Source organism: Petaurus breviceps, unplaced genomic scaffold, assembly GCF_028583685.1.
Source record: "Petaurus breviceps papuanus isolate PSGF00001 unplaced genomic scaffold, PetGlider_PUasm1.0 90750, whole genome shotgun sequence".
In the NCBI taxonomy this organism is placed as follows: domain Eukaryota; kingdom Metazoa; phylum Chordata; class Mammalia; order Diprotodontia; family Petauridae; genus Petaurus; species Petaurus breviceps.
In genome coordinates this window covers 11676721-11696673 of record NW_027187335.1, presented here as the reverse complement: position 1 = coordinate 11696673, position 19953 = coordinate 11676721, and the positions used below count along the sequence as shown (strand labels likewise).

The following is a 19953-nucleotide window of genomic DNA, read 5'->3' as shown; positions in this document are numbered from 1 at the left end:
TCAAATGCCTCTTGCAAAATACAACCAATTCAATTCAATTCAACAAACATTTATTGAAACAATACTAAAAAAAAGGGGGGGGGGCAGCTAGGTGGTCCAGTGAATAGAGCACCAGCCCTGGAGTCAGAAGGACTTGAGTTCAAATCTAGCCTCAGATACTGGACATTTACTAGCTGTGTGACCTTGGACAAGTCACTTAGCCCCAATTGCCTTGACTTCCCTCCTCAAAAAAAAAAAAAAGAAACAATACTATATGCAAGGGAAAAGGAATACTGAAAGGATACAGATCCTGCCCTTTAGGGATTGACTTGTTGACACAGAGTGTTAGAGTACCAAAGAAACACTAAAAGTCACTTAATCCAACTCCTCTCATTTTACAAGGGAGGAAACTGAGAGCCAGAAAAAAGTGACTTACCCAAGGTCACACAGGGAATAAATGGTAGAGATAGGGTTCAAATCCAGTTTGAAATGGCAGGAATCTCAGAACCATCTAGTCCAATCTCCTTTTTTTTTTTTTAAACAGATGAGGAAACTGAGGCTCGGGGAGCTTCAATGACTTCCTTAAAATCGTACAAGTAGTGTCAGTGACAGGATTTGAACCCTGAACTCCAGAGTCAATGTTCTTTCCATTGCCACAATATTCACAAGATCTTTGAGGGTTTGATATTTGGAGATATTTGAGAATTTTCTACCATTTATTTTCCACAACCAGTTTTCAGATTGGCGCTTTACCCCCTTCCATCACATGATAAAAATTTGCACGAGGCATCAGGAAAGGATGGCCAGTGAGGCTAATGGGAGAATTCGAGGTGTTGGTAGGTGAGAGGCAGTTGGAGACCATTAATAGCTTCATGATGTAATCCATGGTTGTTCCAGCCAAGCTTGTCACCAAACCTGGCCAACTGCCCAAAGTCCCATGCTTTGCTTCTACAGAACACAAATATCAGCCCCACAATGACTCCTTATCAAGAAGAGCAGAGCTCCCTGTTGTTCCCAGCAGAAGATAGTGCCCTCCTCTTGCTCCCCACGTGCTGGGCACATGACCAAGACTTACGAGACTCAGAGACTGAGGCCCCTGGGAAGTCTAACTCTATGGGGGCCCAGGGTTGTTGTCTTACTGTACATAGGCAGTGTCTGGACCATTTCTACATAGATAGCCCTCATGCAATTGAAACCAGGGCAGGAGATTTAAAGAAAGAATTACTCTGAGAACAAGGCTTATCTAGGTGAAGAGAGGGGGAGCTCCTTCCCACAGGAGGACACATATCTGTAAGCTATTAAGATGGGCCTCCCCAGTCTGAATAATGACAGTTTTGAAAAAAGAAATGAAATTTAAAAAAACCTTTGAATAGGATTGTTCAACTGACATGCTTCATTATAAAATCCATCCTGACCACCACTAGGGGAGAGGGGTCCTTGAATGGAGGATTTGATGCACTTGAGAAAGTTTGACAAATCAGGACCTCCCATCCCAGCCCCTCCTGTAATTATTTCCAGCATGGACTATTGTCAACCTTTGCTCCAACCTTTTCATTCTGAGTTTCTTCCCCATCCTTCCATCAGCCCACTTATCCCTCTCTTCTCTGGATATGTTAGACTATCCTCCTTGGGCTTATTGAAGAAAAGACTGCATTGTTTGGGGAGGAAAGAAAATATTGGTTGTTTTAAAATTTTACTCCCTTTATGCATTATCATGACAAATGCCTTCTGTTAAGATAGCCTTAGTTAGTTTGTCTTCTTTTTCATGTATGTGCTACCTGTATCCAGGGTCCTTCTTCCAAATTTCAAGACATTTGCTGCAAGGTTTTTGGTTCCACTCAATGTTGTTGGCCATCCCTGAACTGAGGACCGACAAGAAAGTAGGCATTTTACTTGTTTTTTGCATAGCTAGGTATTCATTCAAGTAATATGCAAGTGATATTTTTAAAGTCTTTATAAAGGCTGCCAAATTAAATAATTAGCCCATTTTATAATAATCTTGTCTCTCACCCATATTGAGAGAGGGAGTTGCCGAGCCTTAGACTTTTCTGAAGGCTGGATGGACGCAGGCATCAAACCAACAGCTCTTCTCAGGACATAGAACTGCCTAGTTACTTTTAATTAATAACTAGAAATGTGAATCACTAGAGGACGCAAAGAGATGACTCAAAGGGATTTAAACCAAGGCATGTTAACTTTATTATGTCCCCCAAACAAGCTAGTGAGTATACAACAGAGGGTACAAACTCCATATACAAATCAGGGAACATTCCAAATGAAGCAAAGAGTAGTAGATAGTTTAAACTTGATCCTATGTCTGATCTAGTTTAAGAGGACAGGAGGGCGGCTGTCTAGGATGTCAAGCAGCATGCCAAAGGTTAATAATTGCCCCTGCTGAGTATCTGGCAGATCAGGTTGTTTTTGTGTGCCTGATTTCCTATTTTACGTAAATCACCCCACATGTGTTTGCATCAACCTTCTGGTGATGCACCTTTGATCAATAGATTTTAGACAAAAGTAGTTTTTGGGTCCAAAGATCAGGGTTGAAATGACCTATGGCTGGAAGCAAGGGAGTATAAAACAGAGGCAAGGATCAATCTAAGAGCAGAACAATTCCAGCAGAGCCTGAAATAACTTCACGTGCTTTGCCGAGGACCTACAGAAGTGCCAAGGGCAAGTGAGGATGGAGGCAGGGATGAATGTCCTCCATGACTTTGGGATCCAATCAACCCACTACCTCCAAGTAAATTATAAGGACTCAAAGGACTGGTTCATCTTGGTCTCAATGCTTGCAGATCTCAGGAATGCCTTCTATGTCCTCTTTCCCATTTGGTTCCATGTTCAAGAGGCTGTAGGCATCAAACTCCTCTGGGTGGCTGTGATTGGAGACTGGCTTAATTTGGTTTTTAAGTGGTAAGTAAGAATCTGGGCTAGGAAGGAGAGTAACAGGAGGATCAGGAAGGGGAAGAGGTCTGTCTCCCATTGACCCTATTTCCAATTTCCCTATTTCCTATTCTCCTCCCATTTCCAATCCCTATTCAGACTCTTTGGGAGGACATCAGCTACTCTCCCTTTGCTTTTAATATGTTACACGAGTTTTAGAGGCAGAACCTTGTCATTGAGTTAAAAAGAGAGAAAAATCTAACTAGTATGGAATTAAGGAAGAAAAATCTAATTTAGTGAAAGTCTGAATAATGACAATTATGAAAAAAGAAATGAAATTTTAAAAATATAGTACAAAATATAAAGACTGGTAGAAAGTGATAGAAACAAGTAAAATGAGGTAAGCCAATAAAAATAGAATTAGTAACACAGATCTTTAATGTTAAGGAATTATTAGGTACAGAAATCAAAAGTATATTGAAGAAATGTCCTAGTTCTTTATTAGAGAAGGCTGCTAATTATATATAAATGGTTATTTTCTGTACTCACCAATAAGACCCCAGAAATTCACAGATAAAATTCTTTCAAACTTTGTACTTAGTAAGAGTTATATAATAGATTGTGTCTGATTGACTATTAGATTAGTGGGATCTGACTCAATGATATTTTATTTTATTTTATTCAAGACCTGGATCTTTGTCTATCATCAGGGAGAAAATGCTTGTCCTTAAATCCCAAAGCAGTCTTTCATCTTATAACCTTAGAGTGACAGAGGAATCTTGACCTAAATTGGACATCTCTTTTAATAAAATGAAAAATTTATCTTTCTAGCTCATATTAAATGAAAGGAAAAGACTGTTTTTTATTCCAAAGCAGAAAGGATAAAGATGAAAGTGCAGGGAATGCATTTCCCAGATCAGAAATTCTCTTCAGTTCTCGGAAGATAGGGATTCTGGTGGGAATGGAAGGGGCAAGGTGACCCTTATAATCTTGTGACTGTAGAAACTCAGGGCTCTCCTTAAATGAAGAGAAGAGAGAGGAAGATGAAGGTGCAATGGTTGATCACAGACAGCTCTAAGTTTTAAACTGCATTTCCTTAATTTTAAACCATCCTTTTGGGATAGTTTAGGATAGCACAGACTGTAATGAGAAAGAACCCTTAGGTTGGGAGTCAGGAGACCTGGGTTTGAGACCATCTTGTTCCATTAACTTTGCAAGCTGCTTTATTCCCTGGCCCCAAGTTTCTTCATCTGGAAAATGTCAGGATTGGCCAGATTGGTGATGTTCAAGGTCTCTTCCAACGCTGATGCTCTCTGGTTCTAGAATCAGAGTGAAATAAAGCTGCCATCTGTGGGCATTTAGAGATAGGAAAGGAAGTACATGACACTTCTGGTATACTCTCTCACTTTGGTAAAAAAGACCCTGTAACTTTTTTACAACTTTCTTGCTCCCTGATAGGATTCTTTTTGGACAGCGGCCATACTGGTGGGTATTAGACACTGACTACTATATAAACACATCTGTGCCTGTGATAAAGCAGTTCCCCATCACCTGTGAGACTGGACCAGGTAAGATTTCATTTAACATATCTCATTGCTAACTTTGTATAGACATGACCACAATAAAGACTTTGCATATAATAGAAACTGCGCAGTTTTATAACTACATATATGAGCTATTTGCTATATCATGGGGCAGCTAGGTGGCACAGTCAGTAGAGCACAGCGCCTGGAGTCAGGAAAGACCTAAGTTCTCAGCCTCAGACACTTACAAGCTGAGTGACCCTGGGCGAGTCACTTAGCTCTGTTTATCTCAGTTTCCTCATTTCTAAAATAACCTGGAGAAGGAAATGCCAAAACACTCCAGTATCTTGGCCAAGAAAATCCCAAATGGGGTCATAAAGAGTTGGACAAAACTGAAATGACTGACCAACAAATGACAAATTGGGGAAGAGGCAGATTCATTCTGTCCTGTAGCAAAAAGCAATGAATGGAAGGGGGAGAGAGGTAGATTTAAGCTTTATGTAAGGAGAAACTTCTTTACAATCAGAGCTGTCCAGAAGTGGAATGGACTTCCTTGGGGGACAGAGGGTTTTTTCTTATTGGAAGTCTTCAGATAGGGACTAGATGGGAACTTGACATGAAAAATTGGTACAGATTATACAGTTGGCTTCTGAGGTACCTTTGTGCCATTAGGTTCTGTGATTTTTCATTAGCTTCCATTTAATTCAGCTACAATTCAGTTCAAAGATTATTTGCAAATTAACATATATTTGCCCATGTCATTTTGGCAATCTATTAATTTTGCTTTTTTTTTTTTTTGGAAGGCAATTGGGGTTGTGATTGCCCAAGGTCACATGACTAGTTTTTGTGTCAAGTGTCTTAGGCCAGATTTGAACTCAGGTTCTTCTGACTACAGGGCTGGTGCTCTATTCACTGTGCCACTTAGCCGCCCCTGAAATCCATTCTTGACCTTTCTGAGTGCCACAGACCTTTCCAGTAATCTGGTGAAGCCTAGGGATCCTTTCTCAGAATAGTATTTTGAAATAATGGAAGAAAACCTAATGATGGAGAAACTTGTACATTGGCTGGGTAGGGAGCTATAGCCCAGAAAAGTTTAACATGGAAGTGTTGTCACCTAAATGCAGTAGGTTGGAGTGTTTTGGTGTCTTGTGCTTAAGCCAGGATTTCCCCATTGAGGACCTGTAAAGGGAAGTAGCAGTAGCCAGACCTTGGATACTTTTCTCTACTCAGCAGCCCAGCTTTGTGGGTGGAGCTACGTAAGTCAGTGGTACATCAGCTTGAAGTTTATTCATTAAAATCATATTGATATTTTTCAGTCAAACAATAGGACATTCCCAAAGTGAGCTTTTGTGAGGGGTGATAGTAGGTGAAGGGGTACATGGAATCTTTCCAAAGTTAGGGAAAGACAGAAGCACCTTTTCTTTTTTCTTCCTTCCTTCCTTCCTTCCTTCCTTCTTTCTTTCTTTCTTTCTTTCTCTTTCTTTCTTTCTTTCTTCCTTTCTTCCTTCCTTTCTTTCTTTCTTTCCCTCCTTCCCTTCCTTCCTTCTTTCCTTCTTTCCTTCCTTCCTTCCTTCCTTCCTTCCTTCCTTCCTTCCTTTCTTTTTCTTTCTTCCTTCCTTCCTTCCTTCCTTTCTTCCTTCCTTCCTTTCTTTCTTTCTTTCTTTCTTTCTTTCTTTCTTTCTTTCTTTCTTTCTTTCTTTCTTTCTTTCTTTCCCTCCTTCCTTCCTTCCTTCCTTCCTTCCTTCCTTCCTTCCTTCCTTCCTTCCTTCCTTCCTTCCTGTCTTCCTTCCTTCTTTCCTTCCTTCCTTCCTGTCTTCCTTTCTTCTTTCCTTCCTTTCTTCCTATCTTCCTTCCTTCCTTCCTTCCTTCCTTCCTTTCTTCCTTCCCTCCTTCCTTCTTTTTGTTTGCCAGTATCTAAGGCACTGTGCTTCCTTCTGGTCTTCTAGGTAGTCCTTCAGGCCATGCCATGGGTGCAGCAGGAGTATATTATGTAATTGTTACATCCATCCTCTCCCTTACTCGTGGAAAGAAGAAGCCGACTCTCAGGTTCCGGTAAGGAAATTTTCAGTGGTTGGTTGAGAGACTAAAGGAAGGATAAAGGGATCAATCAGCTCTCTGACGGATAAATCACTTTCCTTCCCTCCAATTTCCCCCAGTATATTCTCATATTTCAGAATGGGGGTGATAAATTTGAGGGATTTCTATTAAACAAGAGTCCTATTCTGGTCATTATTCTGAGGCAGCCAGGTAGCCACACATTGGATAGAGCACTGGAGCCAGAGTTAGGGACACCTAAGTTCAAATCTGGCCTCAGACATTTCCTAGCTTTGTGACCCCGGGCAAGTCACTTAACCTCTATTTGCCTCAGTTTCCTAAGTATAAAATGGGGATAATAACATCATCTACTTCACAGGGTTATTGTGATAATCAGATGAGATAATATTTGTAAAATGTTTAGCATGATAACTTGCACATAGTGTGTGCCTTATTCCCTTCCTTCAATATGTCTATCAATGACCTATATGGAAACATAAAAAGGATTTATATCAAATTTACAAATGACATAAAACTTGGATAGAGGGCTAACACATTGGATGGCATAATCTAATAAGATAAATGTTTATTGGTTTATTTTTTTTATCTGATTTCTAGGGTTATGAAATTCCTGGTGAGGGACTTTGTTTACTAATATAAGTCATCACTGTCTTTGTAATTTATAGTCTTAGAAAATTGCCTGGGGACACTGAAAGCTTAAGAGACTTGCTCAGAGTCATATAGAAAGTATGTGTCCCAGGAAGGACTGAACCCCAAGGCCAGTTTTCTATCCATTACCACACTGCCTCTCAAGATAAAATTTAACATGGAAAAATGTAAAATATTTTACTTAAGTTAAAAAAAGTAGTCACCCAAGTACAGGATATCAGAGATGTTAACTAGACAATGTCCTTGGAGTTTTAGCAGACTACAGGCTCAACATGGTGCAAGGGTGATGTGGTCATTGAAAAAGCTAATGCTCTCTTAGGTCACATTAATCCAGAATGAAAGAAATGGTAACCCAGTCCTGGTCAGACTCCATCTCTGGAGTATTATGTCCACTTCTGTGTACCACACTGTCAATGGGTCCTTGGCAAATCAGAGCGTATCCAGAAGGCAACCAGGATGGCGAGGGAACTATGATCACTTCATATGATGATTACTTAAAGTGATCATGACCACTGGAAGGAACTGGACATATTTAGCCTAGAGAAAGAAGACAGTGGGGATGTTATCACTGCCTTCAATTATGTAAAATATTTTTTAATAGAAACTCTGCTCAGATCCCAGAGGGCAATAACCAAGACCAGTGGGTAGTAGTTATAGGAGTTCAATTTCAACTCTACTTACCAGTAGAAATATGTGAAAATGGAATGTATTACCCTTAAAGTATCAAAACTCCATTCCTGGAGTGTCTGTATAGAGGCTGGTTGACCACTTGTTGGGAATATTAGAGAGAGAGTTGATACTTTATCTAAAGTTTGGACTAGAGGTCAATTTTAGCTCTAAGGCTCCATAGTAACTATTATAATCTAATAGAATTTCTGACTAGAAGAAATTAAGGTATCCCATGTTCCTGCTGAGGCTGTTTTATTGAATAGCATTTCTATTCTGTATCTCAATTCTGCTTTGTTTGGGTTTCCTTTTGTAGGTGCCTGCATGTGCTTCTATGGTTGGGGTTCTGGGCTGTGCAGTTCAATGTCTGTCTGTCCCGAGTCTATCTTGCTGCCCATTTCCCTCATCAGGTTGTTGCTGGAGTTCTCTCAGGTCAGTAGTACTTGCAACATCTTCTTTTTGGTTTCTCTTTAATCATGGCAATGCAGCATACCACCCTTATTGTGAATGTAATTTATGCTGTTGGATTTCAATGGATTGCAAATTAAAGGTAGAAAGTTTAGAGAACTGCTATTTTTGACAGCAAGGTAGGCTTTGCTTTACATAATATGTATGTACCTGAAAAATGGTGTGGAAACCACAATTTTGTGAATGGAGTAATATTTTCCATTACACTCTAAGGGTTTTCCTGGGGACTTAGCTGCAAGTTAGTTTACCAAATTGTAATGATAGCAACAATAACAACAACAAAAACCTCTAGGGAACTTCCACATATAAAGGAATCCTTTTCTAACACAAATATACCCTTGTTAATTTTTGTTATTTCAGATTTTTCTGTGTTCTGCTCTTCTTAAAGTGTTATAGTTTACAAATTGAGCCACAAAGACAGCAGGAAGCATTTAGGGCAAGCATAGGAAAGAACTTTGACTTGGGGTGGAGTAGTTGGAGTAGGAGATGTTGGAATTTGTGACAAAGGGGAAGATTGTGGAATCTCTATTCATTATGTCATTCATTCCCCAAATATTTATTAAGCAAGTACTTACTGTATCCAGAATTGTTGTCCTCAGTATTAGGGCAGATGCAAAATTTAGATAAGCTGCAATCCTCGATCTCATGATGCTTGTGGATCTTCCCTTTCTTAGAAATCTTTAAGAATGGAATATAGTACAAAGGAAGGTTCGTTTTTTTCTGTTGTCAAAACTCATCTTATTTTTATTTTTAAAATTCTTTTAGTTTTAAAAATATTTTGTGGATATCCTTTCTATTTTTTCCACTACTTTCATTTTCAAATATATTTGTTTCCCTTCCCTTACCTATTATGTTATCCCTTGTACAACAAATTTTTTAAAGATAAGGAAAAAGTTAATCAACCTAGTCCATGTTTCTTACTCTGAGTCCCCTACATGTTCAAAGGAGAGGATTAATTTACTCAGGGGAGGAGGGAGGAGAAGAAATAATACTTCTAAAAATTCCAATAACATAAACAAGAATATGTATCAAAAAAACACTTTTACTTTTTTTTTGGCCAGGATCTGTGATTTCATATAAGCATATTTAAAATAAATATAAAAGATGTTAAAAAGAGAGAGAGAAAACATAGAATTAAGAGAAAGGAGGAAAGGCAACAAAACACTCTAGATAAGTTTCCTCAACTTAAATTATACTTTTGTTGTTGTTCAGTTGTGTCCAACTCTTTGTGGCCCCATTTGGGGTTTTCTTGGCAGAGATACTGGAGTGGTTTGACATTACCTTCTCCATCCCATTTTTACAGATGAGGAAACTGAGGTAAACAGGGTTAACTGACTTGCCCAGAGTTATACAACTGGAAGTGTCTGAAGTTAGATTTGAACTCAGGTCTTCCTGATTCCAGGCCTGGTACTCTATCCACTGCATCACCTAGCTGTCCAAAATTCTATTTTAGTAAAATATATAAGTAACCTCCGTGGCAGCAGTGATTCTATGTGGTTCAAGGGGCCAAAACCAGGCACTAGGGATAAGGGAGCCCAGCACAGAAAGAGCAGGATGGAGGAAGCAGAAAAAGGAGGATTTTTTTTTTACTTTATAAGTTTTAAGAAGGAACTTTGGGGCGGCTAGGTGGTACAGTGAATAGGGCACTGGCCCTAGAGTCAGGAGTACCTAAGTTCAAATGCAGGCTCAGACACTTAATACAAAAAACTAGCTGTGTGACCTTGGGCAAGTCCCCAATTACCCTCCAAAAAGCAAAAAAATTTAAAGAAGAAAAAAGAAGGAACTTTGGTAGAGCAACACTGTACTTGAGAGATATTCAGACCAAGTTGATATTTCTTATGTTATCCTCTAAATCTAATAGGATTGGTGGCACATCGCCCTCTAATGCTATATCTGAAGATTTCCCCTCAGATCTTAATGTCATTTTAAAAAAATTATTTATTTATTTTTAGTTTGCAACATTCAGTTCCATAAGCTTTTGAGTTCCAAATTTTCTCCTCCTCCCTCCCCTCTCCCATCCCCAAGACAGCATGCAATCTGATATAGGCTCTACATACACATTCACATTCAACATATTTTCATATTAGTCATTTTGCAAAAAAGAATTATAACCGATGGAATGAACCATGAGAAAATAAGAAACAAAACAAAACAAAAGAGAGAGAGCAAATAGTATGCTTCCATCTGCATCTCCCTAGTTCTTTTTCTGTATGTGGATAGCGTTTTCCATTGTGAGCCTTTTGGAGTTCCTAATGTCATTTTTGTCTGGCAATTATTCAGGTATGGCTGTTGCCGAAACTTTCCAACACATCCATAGCATCTACAATGCCAGTCTCAAGAAGTATATTGTAATCACCTTTTTCCTATTTAGTTTTGCTATTGGATTTTACCTGATGCTGAAGGCAATGGGGATTGATCTCCTATGGACCCTAGAGAAAGCCAAGAGGTGGTGTGAGCGGCCAGAATGGGTCCATATTGACACCACCCCCTTTGCCAGTCTGCTCAAGAACCTTGGGACCCTTTTTGGCCTGGGCCTGGCCCTCAACTCCAATATGTATAAGGAAAGTTGCAAAGGGAAACAGAAGAAGCAGCTCTCCTTCCGTCTGTGTTGTATCGTGGCCTCCCTGGTCATCTTGCATCTTTTTGATGCTTTCAAACCCCCATCCCAGATGGAGATGCTTTTCTACGCGCTGTCTTTTTGCAAGAGTGCAGCAGTGCCTTTGACATCGGTTAGCCTTATCCCTTATTGCTTCTCCCGGATCGTGGGCCAGTCCGAGAAGAAATTTTTATAGTGGACCTGGAGACTTGAATATTCACTATAAATGAATTGTGCTACCTGGGGCTAAGTGGTGCTCTGACAGCCTGCAGTGTGGCCAACAGGTTCAGGAGTCGGACCACTAGCTCTCTCATTAGAATCTTCAATCCTTTTGTGTGGTGATTCTTTGAGAGCTAGTGAGGCTTCTGAGCAACCTGCAACATTCCAGAGAACTTCTCTGATTACAAAAAGACTGTTAGCCCTGGACTCTCTCATAAAAGTATGTTACTTTTATTTTGTCCAATCCACAATAGCAAAATGTCCAGATGAGACAGGCCTCACTGGTCTCAGGTTGGGAATCTCACTTGTGAATTTTTCCAAGCCTTGTCTACTCATGCTGAGAAAAGGAGAAGGAGCTGGATGGTGGGAAAAGAAGCAGAGATGGAGGAGAATTTTTGAGGATTTAGTGTATCATATACAAAAAAAAAATCATACGATAAACATTACCCCAATGGCACCGATTAGTCTGCATCATCTAAGTGAAGGCTATTTCCCTAATGGGGACCAGCCTGCAAGAATGATACATAGGCAGCAATATAAGTAATTCTTCTTATCTTTTTTCCTGAATGGACATATGGTCAACATACTACTACCAGTGTTTTTAAATGGCTGAGATGAGCTATGCCTGGGTCAGGATATTCAGTCATATTTTGTTTGCCCTTAATTACACTTGCTAATATTTTTATTTTTAATAAATGTCCTATTGATACTCTCTTTTTAAAAATCTAGATCATTTTCTAATGACTCCTCTCCTTCCTCCTCCACCTCCCTCCTCAACCTTTCCTTATAACAAACAAGTTTAGCTAAGCAAAACAAACCAACACATTGACCACATCGGATAACATAGGTCTCACTCAACTCCTAGAGTCCAGCATAAGGAGGAAGAAAGGTATGTTTTACAATCAGTCCTCTGAAATTGACTGTAATTACATTAATCAGAATGCTGATGTCTTTCAATATTGCATTTTTTTTTACATCATAGGAGTCATTGTATAAATTATCCTCTTATACCCATTCTTTCTCTACATCATAGTAGTTCATTTTCCTCCTGCTTTCTCCCACTGGCCCCACCTCCTTTGTATTATCTTATCCCTAGCTCTCTGAAAAAGCAAATCTATCCTGGTGCTTCTATATTTTTAGGCTAAGCTCTAGGATAGTGGGAAAAATGGCGAGGAGAGGGTAGCCTTTCCAGCTTCCCAGAAAGTCACTCCAATGTTACTTTTGATTCCTAGAGAGCAAATGTGACCCCTTCCTCTGGCCCAAACAGGAAAGGAAAGAAAATGGGAGAAAAGACCAAACTCCTCTTTTCCTGTTCTCCGAAAGTGTTTCTCAAATGAATTTGCTTACAAAAGAGAGTTTCAAGACAAAAAAATTGAAATCTATTTATTTGACAGACCTTGTGTTTGTTATCAATTACATATACAGTACTGTGATCCATACCAACAATCCTGGACATAATACCTGTATAAGAAAATATATAATATATGTGTGTAGTATTTTATTAAAACATTTTTAAGAAAAGCAAGTTTAACTTATTATTATATTTCAGGTGTAACAAGACCCTGGGATTTTATTTATGACTTGGGTGATTTATTGACTCTTTCTTTCCTTCTCTGAGCAAGTCATTCAGCCTCTGTACCTAAATTTTCCTCTAAGAAGATGTAAGTGCCCTGTGCTAGGCAGGCAGCAAACCCTGATAGGAATGCCATATGTTTGAAGTAATGGCTTTAGGTAGGGCTGATCATTTCAAAGTGGATAAAGAAAAAGGTGAAGTGGAAACAGAGTCCATCAGGATAGTCACTGATTTAGGAGTGATGGTGACTGTATACAGGTAAATAGAGCTGTCATTCACTCACACTGTCCCTCTCCTTTTTGTAGGCTGGGCTATTTCTTCCCTTGGGGTATGATTTTCTCTCTAGCCAATGCTAAAGTCCTTTTCCCACTGAAGGAGTTGTTTTCCTTTCAAATCAGATGGAGATAATGGCAGATGCCTGCCTCAATTTCAGCACAGTTAACTGCCCAACCATAGTTATTACTTTGTCTGCTCAAAGAAACCCCAGTGAATTTATTCTCTCTGACCTAGGAAGTTGTTTAAAACAATAATAACTCTCTTTATCAGCTGTGAACCTCCAACCAGGAATCTTATTATGACAAAATGCAACAGTTTTCAATCTCTCTCTCCTCCCCAGCTGTTCCCAACCACCAATAATCCCAAGGCTGATGCTGCTTCTACAGGCTTCTCTTGCTGAATAAGGTTTATGATCCTTGGTCTCTCAGAATTACCGGATACACTCTTTCCTATCCCTGTAATGGAAATCTTTGGGTACTAAAAGGTATTGACTAATTAGAGTAAGTCTAGGTCTCTTGAGGGAGAGGAATTTAGAGGTAGAAAGTACTTTAGATATTATCTTGTTCAACTTTCCTCATTTTACAAATGTGGAAACTGAGGAACCTTTGGTATTTGTCTCCAGAGAGCTTTTACTTTTTAGAAGATTTAGAGATCTTCTGAGAGGCCCAGTTCTCCAGTAGGTAAGATTGAGATAGAGGTGAAAAGGGAAGGGTTCTGGTCTGTTGAAGGGGAACTCTACCTCTCTACACTAGACTTATTAAGATCAGATGAGATCATGTATATAAAACACTTTGCAAACCTTAAAATATATAACTGTGCACTGCTATCCTTCTATTATTTTTCCTTAATGATCTGGTCATCTAGGTCAGTGGTATTAAACTTAAAAAGAAATGGGGGTCACTGGGGCGACTAGGTGGCACAGTGAATAGAGCACCGGCCCTGGAGTCAGGAGGACCTGAGTTCAAATGTGACCTCAGACACTTAACACCTACTAGCCATATGACCTTGGGCAAGTCACCTAACTCCAATTGCCCTGCCTTTCCCCCTCCAAAAAGAAAGAAAAAAGAAATGAAGGTCATTAAATCACATATAAGGATCCTCATGGACTGTATACTGACTTAGAAAAGCACATAAGAACATTATCTCTGTTCTGGTATATTTTATTTATTTTGTTAAATCATATTTCAATTTAGTTCAGTTGGAGTGTTGGTACTACAAGTTTAATATCTTGGATCTAGGGCCAGGGCAAGAAGCCTGGCAAAATGGATTCTGGAAGTAAATAGCATCCCTCACACTGAGATGCAAATATAATAATGCGATTTATGGTTGTTTTTAATAGTATAATTTTAAATTAGTTAGTGATTGAGTATCATAGATACAAAGTTTATTTCACATTAATAAATCAAGTTTTATTGTTTTTGTCCAAAGGTCATTGCAGGATGTAGAGAACAAAGAGCATGTATAGTATGATCTTCAGAGTTACAGATTGCAGGCAAGTTTTCTATATTTCACATTTAGTGGGTATATGTGATTCTAGCAGTGTAGAGGGGTAGAAGGTTATAAGCTGGTAAGCAAGAGAACTGACCACTCCCTCTTGGAAGGCTCCCACCTCTGCATGGGCAGTACCACTCATTCCAAGCATGACTTTTTCTTTAAGTATATGCTTTCATCCCTGCTGCATTTGAGGGAGGAGAAAACTTTCTTTTAAACTTGTTTCTGAAAGTACCTGAAACAAATGGCCTCAGAAGAGCTAACTCTAGCCCTTCTCCCAGAGAGACTTCTAGAGGCAACAATGTGCCTACAATTCTGGCCCTTTTCTGGTTTGCGCAAGTTATAAGATGTGAATTGATAAAATCTCTTGAATCTAGCTCTGAATCTCTGGCCTAACACTTGCCTTCCCATATAAGCCTTGATTCACTCTCTGTCCATCACCATAGCATAATCCTCCTCCCTTTTTACACATCAGTTCCTAGGGAGGGGAAGGAGATTATGTTCATAGTTTAACTCAGTTCTTATAGAGCATAGTCCCAATTCAAAGTCCAAAACAGCCTCCTCAGACTCAAGTGCCAGATATCCAGGCACTCTCAGGGATTCCATCTCAAGATGGCTGGACTATACCTTCTTCAATCCTGGCTCCAAATAAGATTTGTCAGAAGGAGCAGCAGAAAAGAGGTAGAGAAAAAAAAACAGCCAAAAAAGAGCGATAGGCATAGTAGACAGTTTTAAAGATGCAGACAGCCAGTCAAAAGAGACCACCCCTACTGACATGGTAAGGGATGTGGGCTTCCATGTTACCCAAGCATGGCATATCCAGAACAGCCTGGGTTACACCTGTATCACAGCTACCAGGATAACAGAACACAAAAAGAGAAATTTTTCAGTGAATCATTTTTCAGGGCTTCTAGATGTATAATTCCAACTGCTTTGTGGTAGAAGATGATGTAATGGTGGGTTCCACTTTGCATGAAGAAATTTCAATGTGGCTTCCATGGTCTAAGTGACTGTGGTTTTCATCTTTTTATTATGCTTTTTCTTTTTTTTTTTTTGGAGGGGGGAAGGTAGGGCAATTGGGGTTAAGTGACTTACCCAAGGTCACACGGCTAGTTTTGTGTTAAGTGTCTGAGACTGGATTTGAACTCAGGTCCTTCTGACTCCAGGGCCAGTGTTCTATCCACTGAGCCACCTAGCCTCCCCTATTATGCTTTTTCTAAGAGAGTGTTTCATTAAAATAACTGTCTACAGCTAGATACTTAATTATGATTGATGGACTATTTTGTAGTCCGTGGCAACTTGCTAGGTTTCTTTCCCCAAAGCATCACTGTAGTTGTGGAATAATTAATATTTAATGATTTTTCTCTGCAGCTTGTTCAATTTAGGAAATAACTTTTCAAAGATATATATAAATAAATGATAGCAGAATAATATCATCTTCATGTAAGAGAATAGTCATTTTTCAAGAATCAGTTGATGGAGGAAAAAGCTCTGGGTTTGATAATCTTTTGATTACCATATGTTGTTAAGATAAGGATTGCATAGTCCTTTACTCAATAGAAATCACCTTCAAGGAACCAGAGATCTCCATTTTTAATATGGCTATATGCCTTCCTCCCTGGGTAGTGGGTAATAACAGGAATGGCTGTTCCTTCTGACTCCTGGCCCTTCTCTCCTAGAACCATCCAAAATCACCATCCCAGAAATATAAATTCAAGTATAGCACCAACTAGTAAACTTCATGATAGTATTAGTTCAGCTTGAGTCTCAGGTGCTATAATTTACATTTGATCTATTAATTTTCTGATAATAAATCTAAAGATTTTCTAATTTACACTATAGTTATTTGTATGCACCTCATTCTCTCTACTGAATTGCAAACTCCTTGGGGACAGGGAATATTATTTTTCATATTTGCTTCCCTAACACATAGTAGGGACTTAGTACAAGTATGTTGAATTAAATGACTGAAATGTTTGTTATCATCTTTCTAGCCTCCTATCCAGTCAGAAAAATATAACCACTGGAGGATCAGCAAAACTCCCTTACCAATGCCCATCACAAAACTGTGAACTTTGTTCATTTATTGCCTACATTCCTTTTATTCTCTGAAGCAGGTATGGTGAAGGTTCTCCTTGTTAACTATTTTTGACTACTTAGAAGAGAAGTTCCTGTAATCATAGGAACGATTTGGTACTGGATGAAACAGAGAGGTTGATCAGTGGAACAGATTAGGTACACAACATGCTGAAGCAAACAAACACAATAATCTAGTGTTTGATAAACCCAAAGACCTGAGCTACTGGGGACAGGGCCAGACTATTTGACAAATACTTCTGGGAAAACTGGAAATTAGTCTCTTAGAAATAAGGTTTAGACCAACACCTTATATCAACTAATGTAAGTTCCAAATGGATATATGACTTAGGTATAAAAGGTTATGTCATAAATAAAATGAAGAATCAGGGAAGGATATATGGATATATAATCCTTCATCAAAGAAAATCTTTGAACAAACAAGGGATAAAAAGATCATGGGAAATAAAAATGGACAGTTTTAATCATATAAAATTAAGAAGATTTTGCACAAAGTGATTGCATTTAAATTACAGGGAAAATGGCTAACTGGGGAAAAGATATTTGTAACAAATTTCTCTGATAAAAGTCTCCTATCCAAGATATATAAATAATTGATACCAATTTATAAGAATAAGAGTCATTCTTCAATAGACAAATGTTTAAAAGATATGAACAAGCAGTTTTCAAAGAAAGAAGTCCAAGCTATTAACAACTATATAAAAATGCTCTAAATTGCTACTAATTAGAGAAATATTAATTTAAAAAGCTCTGAGGTTTTGCTTCACACCCATCAGATTACCAAAGATGATAAAAAAGGGAAAATTACAAATATCAGAAAGACTGCAGGAAAATAGGTACATGAATGCACTATTGGTGGAACTATGAATTGGTCCAGTCATTCTAGAAAGTAATTTGGGACTATGTCCTAAAAGTCAAACACCCAGAGATGAAAGTACCTATATGTACAAAATTATGTGTGTAGCAGCTCTTTTCATAGTGGCAAAGAGCTAGAAGCCAAGGGTGTATCGATCTATTGGGCAATGGCTAAACAAATTAAGGCATATGCATGTAATAGAATATTATTGCACTTTAAGAAATAATGAAGGGCGGGGAGGCTAGGTGGCTCAGAGTCGGGAGTACCAGAGTTCAGTTCGGGCCTCAGACACTTAACATCCACACAAAAAAACACTAGCCGTGTAACCTTGGGCAAGTTACTTAACCCCAATTGCCCTCCAAAAGGCAAAAAAAAAAAAAGATGAAGGGTATGGTTTCAGTAAAACTCGGGTAGACTTGTATAAACTAATGCAGAATGAAGTAATGCAGAACCAGAAGAGCAATTTACACAATAATAACATTATAAGGCAAAACAACTTTGAAGGTTTTTAAAACTCTCATCAATGAAATCACAAATTGTACAGCAACATGATTCCAGAGCACTCATGAAGTCTGCTACCCACTTCGTGACAGAGAGGTGATTGACTCAAAGTACAGGATGAAACATACATTTTTGGACATTGTCAAATGTAGGAATGGGATTTTTATGACTATGCATGTTTGTTACAAGAATTTTCTTTTTTCAGTCATTTAATTGAGGTGGGGTGGAAGGGAGGAGAAATAAATGTTTGCTATTGAAAAAATAATAAAATTAAAACTTAAAAAAAAAAAAAGAGTTCCTTCAGACTCTCACATCTTCTCCCTACCTCCTCACCTTCAGTCCCAGCCTGGAGATAAATACACAGCTGTCCCTACTCCATTAAATGTTTTCAGACTTAGAATAATGTTTAATTGATTAGGTAGTTCAAGTGGTATAAATCATTCAATATTATTATTTTTATTTATTTATTAAGCACTTTGCTGTATGCAAAGCACAGTGCTAAATAATTTTTTTTTTTGCTTTTTTTGCTTTTTGGAGGACAGTGGGGGTTAAGTGATTTGCCCAAGGTCACACAGCTAATTTGTGTGTGTGTGTTAAATATCTGAGGTTGGATCCGAACCCAGGTTCTCCTGACTCTGGGGCCGGTGCTCTATTCATTGCACCACCTAGCTGCCCCAATAATTTTTTTTTTACATCGGGCCATTAAACTCTAAAAGTTTTCTTTGTGGAGTATTATTCTTTTACACCAAAGGGTCTAATAATTGCAAGATAACTACATTTTCTATCAGTGAAAAGAGCAGCTAGGTAGCACAGTGGAGAGATTGCTAGCCTTAGAGTCAAGAGGACCTGAGTTCAAATCCAACTTCAGAGACTAGCTGGATGACCCTGGGGAAGTCACTTAACCTGTTTGCCTCAGTTTCCTCATCTGTAAAATGAGCTGGAGAAGGAAATCGCAAACCACTCCAGTATCTTTGCCAAGAAAACCCAAGCGGGGTCACAAAGTTGAACATGACTGAAATGACATAACAACAATCCCTGAAGAGTATCATTAAATAAACGTTATAAATATACAATATATAAATATGTACAATATTACATATTATATAATATGCTATATATAATATAATATAAATAATACATAATATAAAAAGCACTATAAAAGCTCTAGGAAGAACCCCAGGTAAGCTCTAATTCTTTGGCACACCACCGCTGACCTTGTCTCTGAATGGACCCTAGAAAAGTTGATTCAGCAGTAATAAGTCTCTGATCTTACTCCTTATGCTTCGTCAGCATCCAGGCCTAGTTACAGAAGCGGCTAGGCTGTTATCTTCAGAACTATGCCCCTTTTCATATTTACCCCAGAGCACTCTGCATGACTGTAAGATATGCTTCTGAGAGCTTCCAAAGGGCAAATTCCCCCAAACACAATAAACTCCACCAGACAGTTAAACTTTATCAATCAACAAGCATTCAGTGCATGAATTCTTTCTATTATTTCCACCAAGTTTCTGTTCTTAATCCCAGCAGCAGGAAACATCACAAGATTTTAGAATTAAAAGGTACAAGAGAAAGGACTTAGTCCAACCCTTAACCTAAAACAGGAATTCCCTCTGTAATATTCCCAGATGCTGATTGAAAACCTTCAGTGGTGATCACCTGTTTGACTTAAAACCTTTCACAATCTGACTCCAGCTCACCTTTAATGCTTATTACATATCTGCCCCCCTTCACTTACTCTGTGGTCTAGATCACCAGGCCCCTATGTCCTTCAATCACGTGTGTGCCTTGCCATTCATGTGCTGTGTCCCCCATTCCTGGAACGTACTCCCTTCTCCCTTCTTCCTCTTAGAATCCCTAGATGTCTTCAGAGATCAGGTCATGTTCTCTTACATCAGGCCTTTCCTCATCCCACTAGCTTCCAGTGCCTCATGAACATAGTTAGGGCCTCTAGTCAAGAATTTGCTGTTCAGTCATTTTTCAGTCATATTCTTCTCTTCATAACCCCATTTGGAATTTTCTTGGCAAAGATGCTGGAGTGGTTTGCCATTTCCTTCTCCAGATCATTTTACAGATGAGGAAACTGAAGTAAACAAAACAAAACTTGGCCAGGGTCACATTGCTA

At 38.8% G+C, this 19953-nt stretch overlaps 1 protein-coding gene and 1 long non-coding RNA gene across 2 annotated transcripts; one reads left to right on the top strand and one right to left on the bottom strand.

Annotated features, from left to right (window-relative positions):
* Window positions 1-2205: 2205 nt before the first annotated feature.
* G6PC1 (glucose-6-phosphatase catalytic subunit 1) lies at window positions 2206-13430 on the top strand. Its single transcript, XM_069067606.1, has 5 exons — window positions 2206-2892; window positions 4321-4430; window positions 6332-6437; window positions 8071-8186; window positions 10503-13430. The coding sequence occupies exons 1-5, from the start codon at window positions 2663-2665 to the stop codon at window positions 11012-11014; spliced, it is 1074 nt and encodes a 357-aa protein (XP_068923707.1). The 5' UTR covers window positions 2206-2662; the 3' UTR covers window positions 11015-13430.
* Window positions 6331-19737, bottom strand: LOC138145930 (uncharacterized). Its single transcript, XR_011164343.1, has 3 exons — window positions 19567-19737; window positions 8798-8900; window positions 6331-6468 (listed from the first exon to the last, which is right to left on the bottom strand). It is a non-coding gene; the product is annotated as an uncharacterized lncRNA (long non-coding RNA).
* Window positions 19738-19953: the final 216 nt, after the last annotated feature.

What these genes read in the sequence shown, in the direction of transcription:
- G6PC1 (XM_069067606.1), top strand. Translation starts at nt 2,663, where the DNA reads ATGGAGGCAGGGATGAATGTCCTCCATGACTTTGGGATCCAATCAACC. An exon ending in CTTAATTTGGTTTTTAAGTG is followed by an intron (nt 2,893 to 4,320) that starts GTAAGTAAGAAT and finishes GCTCCCTGATAG; the next exon opens with GATTCTTTTTGGACAGCGGC. An exon ending in TGTTGCTGGAGTTCTCTCAG is followed by an intron (nt 8,187 to 10,502) that starts GTCAGTAGTACT and finishes GCAATTATTCAG; the next exon opens with GTATGGCTGTTGCCGAAACT.